Genomic DNA, 13,371 nt, shown 5'->3' on the forward strand with positions numbered 1-13,371 from the left:
CCTCCCTCCCTCCTCCTCCTCCCTCCCTCCCCTCCCTCCCTCCCCTCCCTCCCTCCCTCCCCTCCCTCCCTCTCCTCTATCCTTCCCGTTCCCTCTATCTCCTTCGCCTGCTCGCTTCTTTCGTCGCTCATTTGCTCTTCTTCTTTCAGTATGACGCGCTCGAGTTTCTGGTCCGAACTGTCCCTGGTTCTTGTTTCTCCCTCCGCAAAGCTCAAGGCTCTGACCGCACCCGCCTCAGAATGCATCTTCGCCGAGTGCAACGACGGCAGGAAGCCCATCGGTGACGCAACTCCCACAAGCATCATCCCCCGTTCTTGCTGCTGCTCCTGCTGCTCCTCCCCCTCCTCGTGCTCCTCCTCTCCTCGTCCTCTCCTCCTCCTCCTCTCCTCCTCCTCCTCTCCTCCTCCTCCTGCTGTTCTGCTGCTTCTTCTCCTCGTGCTGCTGCTTCTTCTGCTCCTGCTCCTGCTCATGCTCCTGCTCATGCTCATGCTCATTCTGCTCGTGTTTTTCTTTCTGCTTCTCCTCCTCCACCTCCTCATGCTCCTCGTCTTGCTTCTCCATTTCCCATCCTCCTCCTGTTTCTCCTGTCCTCCTCCTCAACCACCACCAACGCCTCCTCCTCCACCTCCGCCTCCTCCTGCCCCTGCAAGTTCTTCTCCTGCACCTTTTGCAGCTCCGCCTGCTCCTGCCCCTGCAGCTCCTGCTCCTTCTCCTGCTCCCCTCCTTCCTCCTCTTCCTCCTGCTTTTGATCGCTGAACTTTCGGCAGACATCGCGAGGAAGGGCAAGTGCAAGAGGCTTCTGACCGACACGCTAGCCAAGAGGTTCTCATCATGTCGGAGCTCCGGCCCGCAGCTCACTTCCATCTCAGCGTGTTGAAGAGAAAGGCTTCCCCCGAGGGCCTCAAACTTCACATGAGGTGCTTGTGATTCCCGTCCTCCTCCTCCTCCTCCTCCCCTCCCCCTCCTTCCTTGCTGACCCCGTGACTCTTCCCTCCTCCGCCTTCACATCCTCCTTTCCTCTTCTGGCCTCCTTCCTTGGCCCTCATGCTGAAGCAGGAAAGGAGAAGAGAAGCCGAGCATCCCTCCCCTCGACCCCGATGATCGCATGGCCAACTCCGCCGGCTGCAGCTGCTGCTTTTGGAGGCGAAAGTAAAGGTACCTCGTCTCCTGCTCCCTCCCTTACTTGCTCTCAGCAGGCCAGATCGCGTGCCCGTCCTTCGCAAACAGGCAGTGGCGGTGAGAGAGGAAGAAAGAAGGATGGCAGAGGGTCAGGAGGGGAGAGGAGAGGAGGAGGTGCTCTTGAGGAGGGTATTTGGGCAGTAGGTTGAAAGCAGAGGAAGACGAGGAGGGTATCACCGTAACGATTGCTGGCAGAAGGAGGAGAAGAAAGATTTCCACGACAACGCCTTCTCAGTCAGCGGGCGCGATCGTTTTCTCAGCGGGGGGCGAGAGAGGTTCCATTCGGGCCGAGGGTCTTTGCCGGAAGAGACCATCTACTAGGGGCCCCGGCAGTTCCTCCGCGCCTTCTATAACAGTTTGCAGAGCTGAAATATTTTTCCTCCTTTACGTTACTGGGTTTGTCAAGAGTTGGGACTAGGGCGATGGTTCAACATGTCAGACTATCTCATTCAGATTTGTATTGCTGAGCTATGAACAAAAAAGGCATCCAAGCACTACCTCATGTATGTACATCTCCTTTCATTCCCTTACCTCCTCCCCACTTCACCCCACCCCACACGCCTCGTTTCCCTTTGTCCACTCTCCTCTCTCCTCTCTCCTCTCTCCTCTCGCTTGCCCCGTTTCGTCCTTCATCCCCATCCCATTGGCTCCCTACGAAGAAACCCGATGCTAGAACCATTCACACAGCTGGGCTGCTGCTGAACCCCTCCCTGCCTGAACGCGTCCATGCTCTGCCCCCAGCTCGTCATTCCTCCGCCATGGCTCCAGTCCTGCGAGGCCACCGGAGGAGCTGCGGCGAAGGAGCCATAGGGCATCTGCTGACTGGCCATCAAGCTCCCAGGGTAGGACGGGAACCCGTACGAGTGTCCCTGCTGCAAGTTGAAGTCACTCTGAGCTAGCGGCGAGACAAGATCTTGCGAGCTGATGAACTCGGCGGCAGCTGGTTGGAAGGTGAAGGGCTTGTTGACCGGAGTCGCCAAGGCTGATTGAGACAGAGCTGGGAAGGGGTTGTGAGGTTGGAAAACTGTGTTGGAGGTTGCGAACGTCGGCTGATGCTGAGCCTGGAAAGGGGTAGATGAACCAGCAAACCCTTGTTGTGCAGGAAAACCAGCCTGAGTTGGGAAAAATGATTGAGCCGAAAGATCAGACTGGCAGCCGAAAGAAGAATGCGAAGAAAAAGTGGGCTGAGCTGAGAAAGAATTTTGAGGAGGAACAGGAGCCTGAGCTGAGAAAGGGCTTTGAGCTGGAAAGGCAGACTGGGGAGGGTAAAGAGGCTGAGACGCCATCGAAGAGCTGAGAGATGGCTGGAGGGTCAAGGATGGCTGGGCCAGAGTTTGGATGCCATGTGCATCTCGGGTATGAGCTGCCGGCCCAGCAAAAGAGCCTGACATGTCGCACATACCACCGAGGCCGCGTTGGGGAGTTGAAGATAGCAGCGGCTGGCGAGAGTTTGGCATTCCTGGAGACATCTCGGGGAACTGAAGCTTCATAGCTACACCTGAGATCCCGTCAGGGAAATCGAGTTGGCGAAGGGCGTTAGTAGCCAAATGAAACTCTGGAGTGATTGAGTCTGGGGTTGCGCAAGTCTGATAGCGAGACCCGACAGGCGTCACCTTCTCCTCCAGCGGCTCAGCCAGGGACGGGAGCTGAGGAGTTCTTCGTGCCCTCCTGCGTTTCTTCACAGCGGGCTGGGCAGCAGTCGGCACGTTCAAGCCGCCTGAGCTCGACGGCTGAGTGGAATTCGATGTCAAAGTTGAAGTCAACGGCTGCAACTGCGTCGGTTGTGCGACCGAAGTCCGTGGCTTCCGGCCATGTAACGGTTGAAACATCTCAAATCCAATGACCTGCGTATTGAGAAGCACATAGTTGGCCCTAGCTGGCTTGGCTGGAGCCTTGCGACTTGTCCCCTTGCTGGCCTTCAAGCTGCCAACAGCTGAAGCGCTCGCAGGACCTGGCGGTACAGCAGACCCGCCAGCTGAGTCTTGCGAGATGATCGCCATGGCATATGAGCAACTCTTGAATCGCTTCTGCGGGCTCGACATCTCCTCAGCAGCCGCATCATCAGCCCTTTGCCCGGCTCCCTCCTCCGCCATCGACCCTCCCTCCTCTACTACTTGTCCCTCCTGTGTCAACTCCTCCAATCCCTCTCCTATACCCGTCGCCTCCTCTGGTGCTGCTTCCTGTTCCAGCATCCTCTCTCCCTCCTCCTTCCCCTCTTCCGCATTCTCCACCTCCTGCCCTGCTCCCACTCCCGCCGTCGTTGTCCCATCCTCTGACTCCGCAGTATCCGCCATTCCTCCTCTCTCCTCTGATTCTTGTCCATCAGATCTCACCAGCTCCTCTGCTCCATATCCTGCCATCGTCGCTCCTTCCTGCTCTTGTCCTAGCTGCATCACATCCTCCTTCGCCGCCACCGCCACTGCCGTCGCGACCACCTCTGCCTCCTGGTTCATGCCTCCCTCTCCGACACTCCCCTCGTCCTTGGAGGGCGTGCTGGAAGCCATGTCGTCTCCCAGCTGGCCGACTCCATCCTCTGCTGTTTCAGGGATGTCTGAGCAAGAGCCCGTCAGATCTACACAAGCCTCAGCGTCTTCCTTGGGTTGATTTGCCCCGCGTCTGCTTCTTGTGTACGCTGAGCTCCTGCCCCTGTACGATCTTCTCTTGGATCGTTTTGGTGGACTTGAAACCTCCTCCCTTACATCCTCTTCGTCTGCCTGTCCGTCGCATGATGCCTCTCCTGCCGTAGTCGCTCCTTCCTCCAATGCCTGTTCGTTGACCGTATCTTCCTTGTCTTGTCTGCCTCCTGCCGTGGTCGCGACCACCTCTGCCTCCTGGTTCATGCCTCCCTCTCCGACACTCCCCTCGTCCTTGGAGGGCGTGCTGGAAGCCATGTCGTCTCCCAGCTGGCCGACTCCATCCTCTGCTGTTTCAGGGATGTCTGAGCAAGAGCCCATTTTGATTTAACCGGAAAACTTTGAAGACTGACTGGTGTCTCGTATTTAGAAACGCGACTGGGAGACGTCGGCCCACATTGCTTGTTCAAAGCGATCTCGCATGTCTCGTCATCTTCGAGTGCTTTTCTTTGATGTGAGTTCTTCTTGTCATTACCTTTTGAGATTTCTAAGATTGAATCCTGTTCCTTTGCTTCATGTTGTCTGACTTTGTGGCGCTCAGGATTTGAAGGCCCGGGTAATTTGACATCGAGCTCTGCGATTTTGATTGTGGCTGTGACGTCACGTTTCCTGCAGATAGCAAATGCACTCTCCATTCGTCGCGCTGCGAATTCAGAGTCTCTGCTCTGCGACCTGCACTTGTGGTGCGAGGGGTGGCTTGATTCAACTCCACTGAAGGGTTTTCCTCTAGAATCATCAGCTCTGTACTCCACATCATGGCCATCCACATCCAAGTGAAGCTCTTCCGACATTTCATCTTTCATAGCGATTGAGGAAGGAGCATTTTCATCGTCCCTGTCGTCGCAGGTGAATTTTGGAGGATCATCCACAACCTCCTCCTGCAAAGCCCTTCTTTCACCCTGTTTGAAATCGAATCATCTAACGGTCGAAAGAATGAACGAGGGTAGGTGCTTACCGCAGACTGACAGACTGCTGAAGGTTCACGTTCACTCTCACTCTTACGGTTTCCATCATTCAAGTTCTCTGCAACCGTTACATCTGCCGCAACAGACGTACGCATGTCGGAGCGCACCTAGTACAAATCAAGAATCTTAGATCTAGGAAGAATCATTCCAAGTCACAAACCTCATTTTGACCACAGATCTGCGCGAGAAAAGCACCCCGATTCCGACGCGACAAGACTTTGTTATCCACGGTAGAAGTGTGCTTATGATTGTTGTTCTGTACAGCATTGTTGACTTCACACTTTGATCGGGCTGATTTCAACTCTTTGTCAGCAATCTTCGTTGAGGAATCCGCATCATAGGATCCCATGACGTCGCTCGTTTCAATCTTGGCAAGTGGATCTTCTGTTGTCTGACCATCAAGCGGATCTTCTGAAAAGGAATGCACGGATTCAAGATTATCCGCCCATCGCACAGAAAGTTTGCATTTGGTTGGCCACTCATTCAGCAAAAGACTGCTCGCCTGAACATTTAGCAAACTTCTCGATCCCTTCATGTTGCTTCGAACTGGACGTTTGTTCCTGTCAAACGCGAGAGCTGCTGATTTGTTATCTGCCGTGTCTATATATTGAGACGTCACTGCAACAATGAATTCGTCGTTCCGATTTGAGTCGGGCTTGTATTCTTCGTGATCCAGCCGCTTGACGCAAAAGAACTTGATACAATCCCACAGCCATCTCTCCTGCATCGATACTGAGCGTTTCGTTTCATTCAGCAAGATTCTCATTACCTTGACGACAGGGATCCTCTTGCGTTGAGCATACTCAAACTTGTCTCCGTGCGCATTGGTCGCGATCAAGACAGTGCATGTAGTATCCAGATGATCCGACCATGTCGCCCCGCATATTTCTGCCGCTCTTTTGAGAGTCTGCTTTCCGTTTGGCCCTGAAAGAATCTCATCATTTAGGAGTACCATGAAAGCAAACCACACCTTGTCCTGTTGAACATATTGTATGCCCATCCAGCAGTCTGAATCGATGATCCCACGGTTTTTGCAATGTGCGCAGTTTCCAGCAACTGGTGAGAAGAGTCAGGTTGGCATCCTTGCGAGGCACAATCACCTTTGCAACCAGGAAAGGTTAACCACTGAAATCTCCGCATCTCCGTTTACACAATTCATCAATCGTGTGCCCAGTATACTCTTCTCCATATTCTCTGCAGTCAAGATTGAAGGTGATAGAATGATTACCCTGGTCTTTTCTTCGATCTCGTTCTGATAATCTCCTCCCATGGCATTGACCATCATGCATACATCCTCAATCTCTTTATCGCTGTTGGCATCTGTTGCATACGCAACATTCCACCCGTAAAGTGTTGAAGTTAAATGCATGCGGCAGCCGGGATCAACCATATCAGGAATCCCTTTGCCGCATGAGAAGCAGTGCTCCAAATATTCTATCCCCAGAATCACAAGTCTATCCATCAACTTAGATTCCCGCGATAGCTGTGTCAGTTCCTTGAGAACCCTCCTTCGGAACCTATTAGCAGCCTGCATGTCGCCCGAAGAAACAACGACGAGGCTGCTGGTCGGCGTTTCATACTTGTCTCTGATGATGACTTTGTGACTGGCAATCTTGACCTGGGGTATCCCTAGGCAATCAAGCACATGGCATGCTCTTATTACTTCTTCCGACGTCAAGCACGATCCTAAAGTCGCTATCATGTTTGATTCTTTGACCATTCAACCCCTAGTCTTGATCACTGTTTTCCGAGTGAAGAAAGACTGGATCAATCACACATGGTTCGAAGATGACAGGTGTGATCAACAATTGACCTTGAAATCAAATCAAATTCAATGGAGCCTGGACAAGTCTTCTTCCATTCTTTCCAGCGCCTGAAAGCTGAGTAAGAAGCAAATCAACATTGAGCGACTATTGTAAACGACTAGATTTGTTTAAGTCACATGTAATGTGTTTTGTCGTGTGATTATTGTGCCTGCATATGCCCCTACCTGCTAGCGTGCACCACGGACACGATGTTTCAACGAAATCGAAATCATCACAGATTTGCTTTCCTTTCTTGCTAATGGATCCTCCATCCCTTCCCTCTACGTCACCCCCATCAGTTCAGTTGACAGTCATTCTGCATTCTCTGCCTACACTCTCATTCTGCATTCTCTGCCTACACTCTCATTCTGCCCTGCTCCTGCGTCTTCTATCGGGCTTCGACAGGATGAATTCGCTGAGCATGCCCGCGCGCGCCAAATGCAGAAAATCCGAAAGAAGGGTAGTTTGCTGAAAAAGTGTTATAAATTTTATTGTCTACACAAGATCATTTTCAAATATCAGATATCAATTTCATCACTTTTCGGTGAGGACAGGCTGAGGACCCCTGGCGAAAAATGGCCACTAGAGACAGAAACTATCTCCCGCCAACACAACGAAACAGTAACGGAAACTGTAACCGTAAAATCACCCGGTCCATCGGGGCCGAACAGACTCGGACTGGGTGACTGGGGGGTCCGACGGTTGAAGTTGCATAACGGTCGCCGAGATTTTGGCGAGATATTTTCAACAAGATCTCTGTAGAGTTTCAAATTTCCTAGCAAGATTTCACAACGCTAAGATCTCCCGCGGCACGAGCTTGGCCTTAAATGTCGGGGAATGTCAGGGCGGGGAAGGCAGGGCAGGAGAATGAAGAGAGAAGATGAAGAGAGACAAGTGAGCACGAGAAGGAGACGAGGAAGGAGTAGAAGTAACGTGAGAAGACTGAGCACTGCTGCTCACGAAGGAGAAGAGGAACGATCCAAGTAGAACATAGAGGCCCGATGATGAACAGCTGAATTGATTAAGTGCACACTTTTAGGATATCAGGTGATTGGAGACGAGAATGGAAAGGGGCGACTAGGCACAGGATGGGTTTGAACAGTTCGTTGCCTTGTTTGGTTGAGAAAAGGAGGAGGCAGATAATGATTTTCTCATACCGCAAGTGATTACTGTTGAAACCTCTTGACTCAAAACCCCTCCTGGGCAGCCTGGCCGACTGACACCACGCTCCCTTTAGATGAACAAGTCTACTCAATTTAACCTCGTTGTTGCTGCTGGAGCCATCGCCAGCTTCTCCATCGTCGCTCTCCAGCGACACTATGGTACACAAACTTACTCGTGTTTGTGTGAAAATGACTTGGATCGATAGCTCCCGTGCACAAGTTGAACCACGATGGCAGCACATCCAAGGTTGTTGAGAACTACAACAGATTCCGCCAGACCAACTGAAGCCATCTGGTTTGAGTAGCGTCAGGATGAATCCTTGATATGTAATGTAGACTTGGTCAAGAGATTGTCCTCTTTGCGCGCTGCACCCCAACTCTAGGGTGTTCGTTTCAGGAGCCATGACTTCTTTTCTCCGAATCCTGTCATGCCATCCCAAGTCAAACTCCATTCACGTCTGATACTGGTATTGATATCACCTGGGATCGGCATCCATTCCTCCCACTTCTTCTCCTTCTTCCTCATCCAATCTTGATGCTCGTCCTCATCGCTTGTGGAGGAAGTTGCGTGTGTATTTGCTGCCTTTGCTTCCTTTCCTTTGTCAGTCATGGTCCTTCCCCTGCTGCCAGCCGGCTGTTCGCTTGGCTGCGGTGAGGCCTGCTGTAGCGCGAACAGTTCAGTTCAGAGCTTTGATCTCCTCAAAGCAATAGAGTCTCTTCTACCTGTTTCTTTGGGTGCAAAGAAGATAGCTTCTTCTTGAGAGCAGCTAGAATCCCCTCAATTTTCTGACAGGTCGCATGTCAGTACGAGGACATGCCGTGCGAAGCATTCACGAAAAGAACCACAAAACAATCTCGCATTGAGCGATCCTTACATTCATCGCTTTCATGGTTGCTGAGAGCTTCGAGGCATCTTGTCCGGAAGATTTTGCACTCTTCGCGCCAACCACGCGTTGCAGCTGTGGATCAACAGGAGCATTTCAACCATGTGTTATGTTGAATCTGCGAACTCACATCATAGATCATTTTCCGGAGCTTCAGCCTTTCGAAGGCAAGCCTTTGGCTCTCTGATTTTGCATTCTCTTCTTTCGTTATGCTCGGCCCGGCTGTTGTCTTCCGTCCTGGTTGTTTGTGCGACTGCGAAATCTTTTTCACGACATTCTGGTAGGCAGTTTGACGTGCAATGGCTGCTTGTGCTTGAGCTTTTGCCTGAATGCTATTTACAACATTACTCGGGTGATCAGTTAGCCGTACCTTTCGATCTAGAATACTCTCAGCACTTTTAGAAGCTTTATCCAACCTGTCTTGTGTTACAAGAAATAATAACTAATTGAAAGCCCTCGCTCACAAATCAGCCTCTCGTTTCCTCCGCTTCCTGCCCAGAAAGAAGCAAAAATCAGACTTGCAATGCTTGTTGGGCACAGGAACTTCTACATTCGCTCCAGCGCAAGGGCCTTCCTCGCCATGGAGAGCGGGGAGGTCTCTGGCGCCTTGCCTGCTTTACTTTCCTGCTGTGTAGCATTCAGTGACCTTGTGGGCGTTCAGCATGACAAGCACTGAACCTGCTTATGAGCCTGCTGTGTACTTGTCGTCGGAGTTGTACTGGATTGATCCCCCCACTTGAGAAAGAAGGACGAGCCATCGGCGTCGTGGTGTTTCACTGGCAACGGAGGGCTCGGAATCTTGAGAGCAGAGCAAGTCAGTGCAGAGAGTTTCAAGGGGCGAGCAGGACCTTATGTTTCCCGTGCTCCAGCTTCCAGCCATCGAGAAGCTGCTTCTTGTTACTCCACCCTGAAAACCTTTGGAGCCCGGGCTGACTCTCCTAGCATTCGCCATCAGAACCGGGTGTGCAAGCAAGAACAAACTGCTGGACGGTCGAGCATACCTTGTGATGAAGATGAGTTGCCTCGTCGCTTTCTTTCTTTGCAATCTTCTTGATCTCGTCTATCGTCTTCAAGGCACCTGAGAGGCTTCAGAGACGGAGCTATCTTGCCCTCATGCTGAGTCACCGGTTTTAACGATCCCAACATGGTCCGTCTTCGTCGCCTCATCGGAGATAGCAGCTTTCCTTACTTCCTTGAGAGAGCTATGGTCATACCATTCATTGGCCTTCTTGAGCTTTCCTTCTTGGTCTGCAAACAAACAAGCATCAACCGATGTATAGCGATCCCTCCATAAATCCAGCCCCAGAGTAAAACCACGTTATCGTCCACATCTTCTCACACAGAGGATTCTGCAGCTGCATTCTCTTAACGTGAGATTTCATCTTCTCACCTCTACCTTCGCTGATTCCAAGCATGCATGCCAATACCGCCGTCACCAGCCGCCGCCTCCAATTCCATCGCTTCCACCATCCCATTTCTGGCATTTCTCCCGAACTATCAGTGCTGCACCGTGCCATCACTGCTGGCACTTGACCGGGCGGGCCGCCCGCTGGGTGGCCCCGGCACTCACTTCAATTCCTTGACTGCGTCACGGCCGCCCCGGCACAGTCACGCCTGGATATTCGACCATTATGAATAACGATATATAAAAAGCATAATATTCATAACGCGCCTGGTGGAAGAGGTCCCCTGTCCACCCCACTTTTGAAGTCAGGAGGCCGGTAGGGGGTCCGAAAGACTGTTTGCTGACGTTATACTTTCTCATAATAGGTGTAGTACAATCATAACAACCTTATGACATTTTATAATGACTATGTCCATGTGCCATCAGCACAATCACGGACACCTCTCAAAGGGGTCGCAGTAACGATCTGTTTGACCTCCTATGAATATTTACCTGTATTTTTGAAATTTGAGAATAAATATTCTCTGATTGGAAATCTGGATTTCAAGGTTTGTCGGGAGGCGGGGCCATGGCTCGTATCTGCAAAGGGGGAATACAAATTTTGTTGAATGAAAATCTCTCCATACCACATTATCCTTCCTAAATTTCAAAAATACATTGAGAAATCGAAATCAATTACTTGTACTACAAGACTGTAGTAATAAGTGTGGTAAAGCATTGCACAAAGATCTGAAACAGAGAAAGGAAGTGCAAACAGCACACAACGGTTGCCAGCAGCAGAGAGTTGAAGCAACGAACGATCAACTTCCTCCCTAAACCACCTTTCTCTTCAACTTTTCCTCAAGAACACGACAGATCGTCTGCTCGGAGCTATCTGGCATGTGTTTGATGGCGTTCCGATGCATGGAGACCGTCGCCCAAAGCTTGCACACATTCGAGGAGGAGAGCTTGCCACGGAGCGTGCATCTGGCAGAGCCTGCGAATGAGGATGTGCAGCCAGTGGGGAACAAAAAGAGTCGAGCCGTGCTGAAGGATGATTTCGAACAGTTTTATGGCATGAACTTGTGTGAGCACACCCTCTATCAGGGCAATCAGGGCATGGAATGTTCAAGAAACAGAAGAGCAAGCTCCGGATCCCTCCAAGAAAAGCAAGGCCCTAGCCCCCTCAATCGACGTTTTTCGTGCTACCTTGGACAATCTTTCTCTGAGGACCATGACGTGTTGACGTCTGCTTCGAAAGACAACAGACTTCTCGAGATTTTGCAAGGGCTTGCGGAGAAAAATGTCGTTGAGAAGCTGCAATGCTAAAGGGAAATCGCTTCGCCTCAATGTTTATTTATGTTTGTTTCTGTTAATTCCTTTTATCTTTTGTATATGAAACCTCGTTGATCACACACCCTCTGCCTGGTTTGCCAAGGCATCTCATTCAGGCGGAATCGCTCACCCTGAGTGGCTCAGCCCTCAGTTATTAGTATCAGAGACCTGCAAACAGTAAGCTCAAGTCTCTCAGTTGATGTGAGAGATATGTCATTCATTAGAAGTGCAAAAGTTTGGACTCCCGAGCTCAAGTCTCCGCAACAAGGAACTTACTAGTTAGTCTTAATCACGGCAGTGAATGACTTGACAGTAATCAGGAGTGATCGAGCCTACTGAATGCCGACTCACTGTCGGTCAGTCAATCCTTGCTGTCACAGTGATCAAGATGGATCGCTGGTGACTGAAAATCGGGCTGTAAACCAATTTGGCAAGACGACCCTTACCGTACGTGGCAAGTTGGCAGTTGCGAGCCTGACGCGGCCGCAGCCGCGGCGCGGCAGTGCCAGGCCTGACGGTCACGGGGGCCGCCGTGACCTGAGTGACTCAGTGACGGTACCGTGCCGTTTGACCGTCGGACCGTACGGCGAAGCGGCGGCCCGGCTGGCGCCGTCCGACTCACAGCCTCCGAGCTCGGAGTCACGGCACCGCGGGCCGTCGGTCGGACTCAGTGAGGCCGCTTCAAGCCGCGGAGCCCTGAAGTCCCGGCAAGCCGGGCCGACCGTCGTCGGACGGCGGCGGGCCGCCGGGCCTTCGATTCGGCGAGTCAACGGTTGAACCCGGCCCCCCGGGCGTCTTTCCGTCGGACTGAGACGGTCCGATCCTCTGCGGCTGAGAGTCTGCCGCCACTCGGACCGTGAGTCGTCACGGCGTGCCGCCGCCGCACTGCGGCCTGAGTGCCCGGCGGCCCGGCCTGGTGAGTCCCTCGGAGTCCCGGACCGCCGACAGTCTCCGGCCTAGTCAACCGCCGCGTGACCACCGGGCCCATACTGGCAGCGGCCACCGGCCCGGGCCCGGCCTCCGCCGGCCCGGCGGGCCGAGCCCCGGGCGGCGCGGCCCCGCCGGGTGGCCGGGCGGGCCGCGGCGTCACTCACTGCCATGCCGGCCGCCCGGCACTCACCCAGGCCGGGCCCCGGCCCGGGCACTGCGGCAAGGCGCCGCGCCGTACGGCTGCGGCACACTCTGCCAGGCTGAGCTTTGGCACAGTCACTGGCACGGTGGCACGGCCATCTGAGCACGCGCCCCCGCGTGGTGCCGCAGTCACTGGGCCCGGGCCGCCCCCCGGGCCCGGCGCGGCGCCGCGGCAGCCGCGGCCCCGGCGGCCCGGTACGCCGGGCAGCCTCCGAGCTCGCCGGGCTGAGGCCCGGGTCGGCCGGGCCGGGCCGAGGGTCGGGCCGGTGCTCAGTGTTGTGTGGGGATGAGGAGCCCATAGAAGTCAGGGAGCTCGTGCGCGGAATGTACAACATGAAGGAACGAGGAAGGGAATGAGAGAAGGGGCAGGGGAAGAAGAGGAGGAGAGAAGAAGAGGAGGAGAGAAGAAGAGGGAGAAAGAGGAAGAGAGCAGAAGATGAAGAGAAAGCGAGGAGAAGGACAGAATGGTCAGGATACAGAGAAAAGGGAGCGATCGAGTTCATATGAGCGATGGGTGTCATCGAGCGAGGGGAAATAGGCGAAGGTAAAAGAATGGAAAAGTATCTTGAGGAACAACGAGAAGTTTGCAGTCAGACAGTAAGGGAGGAAGATGGATGGACGAATACCTTGATGTTACATTGCTAGAGCTGTTGAAGCACGCAGGGGAGGTGAGCAGCTTTGATTGAGCCTTGAAAAACCAGGAAACGCCAACTAGGCTATCAGTTGCTGACCATGTAGAGGGTGAATATGCATGATGGATGAGATGGGTTGGAAGCGCGAGGATTGAGACTTTCCTGCTTGAGCTGGGTGAGGGTAGCAAAGAGGAAGAAATCCTGATGGAAGAAAAGTGGGAAGGAGAGTGTAGAGCAAGGGGAGATCATGCGAGAGGAAG

The 13,371-nt window shown here is 53.0% G+C and overlaps 4 protein-coding genes across 4 annotated transcripts in view; 2 read left to right on the forward strand and 2 right to left on the reverse strand.

Moving 5' to 3' along the window:
* GUITHDRAFT_165977 (hypothetical protein) overlaps positions 1 to 1,675 on the forward strand; it is a 3,170-nt gene extending 1,495 nt beyond the window's left edge. Inside the window, exons 8-12 of the mRNA XM_005822299.1 lie at positions 150 to 280; positions 768 to 822; positions 870 to 1,149; positions 1,197 to 1,236; positions 1,375 to 1,675. Coding sequence (XP_005822356.1) covers positions 150 to 280; positions 768 to 822; positions 870 to 1,149; positions 1,197 to 1,236; positions 1,375 to 1,597 — 729 coding nt within the window. The 3' untranslated portion in view covers positions 1,598 to 1,675. The remainder of the gene's footprint in view (positions 1 to 149; positions 281 to 767; positions 823 to 869; positions 1,150 to 1,196; positions 1,237 to 1,374) is intronic.
* A 133-nt stretch (positions 1,676 to 1,808) lies between these two features.
* Positions 1,809 to 6,479, reverse strand: GUITHDRAFT_146493 (hypothetical protein; the record flags this gene model as incomplete). Its single annotated transcript, XM_005822300.1, has 7 exons — positions 1,809 to 4,102; positions 4,288 to 4,711; positions 4,768 to 4,884; positions 4,938 to 5,498; positions 5,547 to 5,701; positions 5,748 to 5,833; positions 5,878 to 6,479. 7 exons carry the CDS (start codon positions 6,477 to 6,479, stop codon positions 1,809 to 1,811), a joined length of 4,239 nt encoding a protein of 1,412 aa, XP_005822357.1.
* Positions 6,480 to 7,714: 1,235 nt separating this feature from the next.
* On the reverse strand, positions 7,715 to 8,377 carry GUITHDRAFT_155495 (hypothetical protein). The gene is made up of 2 exons (XM_005822301.1): positions 8,226 to 8,377; positions 7,715 to 8,168 (listed from the first exon to the last, which is right to left on the reverse strand). Exons 1-2 carry the CDS (start codon positions 8,353 to 8,355, stop codon positions 8,125 to 8,127), a joined length of 174 nt encoding a protein of 57 aa, XP_005822358.1. The 5' UTR covers positions 8,356 to 8,377; the 3' UTR covers positions 7,715 to 8,124.
* Positions 8,378 to 10,768: 2,391 nt separating this feature from the next.
* On the forward strand, positions 10,769 to 11,427 carry GUITHDRAFT_155497 (hypothetical protein). Its single transcript, XM_005822302.1, has one exon. It carries the CDS (start codon positions 10,923 to 10,925, stop codon positions 11,340 to 11,342), a length of 420 nt encoding a protein of 139 aa, XP_005822359.1. The 5' UTR covers positions 10,769 to 10,922; the 3' UTR covers positions 11,343 to 11,427.
* The last annotated feature ends 1,944 nt before the right edge of the window (positions 11,428 to 13,371 follow it).

This window comes from Guillardia theta (assembly GCF_000315625.1).
Source record: "Guillardia theta CCMP2712 unplaced genomic scaffold GUITHscaffold_127, whole genome shotgun sequence".
NCBI classification, from domain to species: Eukaryota; class Cryptophyceae; order Pyrenomonadales; family Geminigeraceae; genus Guillardia; species Guillardia theta.